Below are 1724 nucleotides of genomic sequence, written 5' to 3'. Positions count from 1 at the left end.
GGTGGTCCTGAGCGCCCCCTGGTGGTCTGTGAGCCCTGCAGGGAGGTTCGTGTCTGGGCTCACGCTGACTTCCCCTCACTGTGTCTCTTGCACAGTAATACATGGCTGTGTCGTCGGCGGTCACAGAGCTCAGCTGCAGGGAGAACTGGTTGTTGGATGTGTCGGCGGTGATGGAAATGCGGCCCTGGAAACCCGAGTTGTAGTACGTGCCCCCGCTCCAGTACCCCATCCACTCCAGCGCTTTCCCAGGACGCTGGCAGATCCAATTCCAGAAGTAACTGCTGGTGACAGAGCCCCCAGAGACGGTGCAGGTGAGGGGCAGTGTCTGCGAGGGCTTCACCAGTCCTGGGCCCGACTCCCTCAATGTCAGTTCAGACAAGACACCTGGGGACAAAGAGAGTCATGGTCAGACTGTTTATTCCATCGTACACTCAGACCCCCGTAAAGAGCTGCAGCCCCCCAGAGACCCTCACCAAGGGGAGCTGCCATCAGGCATAGAAGGAACCCCAGCGTCTGCATGGTGCCTGCAGGGTGAAGACCACCACACTGCCCCAGCCTCTGGAGGGTTTTTTGTTCTGTCAGCGCCCAGGATCATTTGCATGTGTCCTGGGGTTTGAGAGGCTGAGGTGGGGTGCCTGCCACCAGTTCCTGGTGAACCAGTCCTGGGTGGTGTGTGGAGCTGCTGAGTCTGTCCTCATGTTTGGGAATCAGCCCTGGCTGAGCTGCACTCTACTCCTGTGACTCTGGGTGGGTTAGGGGTGCAGTGCTCAAGCCTGCAAGGAAATGGACAAGTTCTCTCGTGCTCTGCTGCGAGGCTGTCAATCGGGGCTGTGGTGTCATCCGCTGGAGACTGTCTTTGGATGAGGAGTGGAGGGACATGCACAGAGTCAGGGACTCCACTGCCTCTCTTACATGGGTCCTGCTGTACCTCTAAGTAGATGTGGGGTCCTGGAGGAGGCTCTAATTGATCCATTGCCCAGTTCTCCATCTGTAGAAGTGCAAATGTGAAGAGACATGTCCCAGCACTGATATAAAAGAGGGAACTTGTTCCTGGCTGTGTCCTCGGGATCTGGCCCTTATCACAGTCATGCCTGAGAAGAGGCTGTATCCTAGTTCAGGCTGGTGACAATACTGAGAACTGGAGAGAGGGATTTGGTGACACTTTGTATGGAATAGAGTCATGGAACTTGTGATGGGTGGAGAAGAGGCCCCAGTGGGAGTAAAGAACAGCAGAAATGTGTGTGCTGGACAGTGGGTCTTGAGGGCAGGACATNCACGTTGATAGTACTTTATGGTGCGACAGGGATGCTGGTCAAGTCTATGGTTCCTTCTTAGGCACTTAACTTCAGTCCATTCATGAGTCCAGCATCAGGCAGATCCCAACTCAGGGATAGTCTACAAAAGGTGTCAGCAGCACTCTTGACAGCTGGTAAGGTCATCTACGGAAGGGTGTCTGAGAAACTGTCAGGACAGAAAGAAACCTAACACACATCCAGTCTAAACGTAGTGTGGAATCCTACACAGGCTCCACATAGAAGCAGACAAGGGACATGAGGTGAACAGAAAGGAACCACGAATGAGGTACGGATGTCAGATGATTACATGTGTCAATGCTGGTTCATTAATGGTAAGAAATGTACCATGGCAATGTGAGTCATTCATCACAGGAAAACCTGGGTCCAGGGTATGTGGGGACTCTTTGTACTTTTTTCTTAATCCTACAG

At 53.3% G+C, this 1724-nt stretch overlaps 1 protein-coding gene across 1 annotated transcript in view; it reads right to left on the bottom strand.

Moving 5' to 3' along the window:
* The window catches only part of LOC103609769, a 10149-nt gene extending 9630 nt beyond the window's left edge, over positions 1-519 (bottom strand). The window contains exons 1-2 of the mRNA XM_008594058.1: positions 474-519; positions 64-384 (exon numbers count right to left, since the gene is read on the bottom strand). Of these exons, the coding sequence (XP_008592280.1) occupies positions 64-384; positions 474-519 (367 nt within the window). The remainder of the gene's footprint in view (positions 1-63; positions 385-473) is intronic.
* Positions 520-1724: the final 1205 nt, after the last annotated feature.

The sequence above is a fragment of the Galeopterus variegatus genome, unplaced genomic scaffold (assembly GCF_000696425.1).
Source record: "Galeopterus variegatus unplaced genomic scaffold, G_variegatus-3.0.2 Scaffold10073, whole genome shotgun sequence".
Classification (NCBI taxonomy): domain Eukaryota; kingdom Metazoa; phylum Chordata; class Mammalia; order Dermoptera; family Cynocephalidae; genus Galeopterus; species Galeopterus variegatus.
Note: the sequence above shows the minus strand (reverse complement) of the source record. Positions and strands in the feature narration are given on the sequence as shown.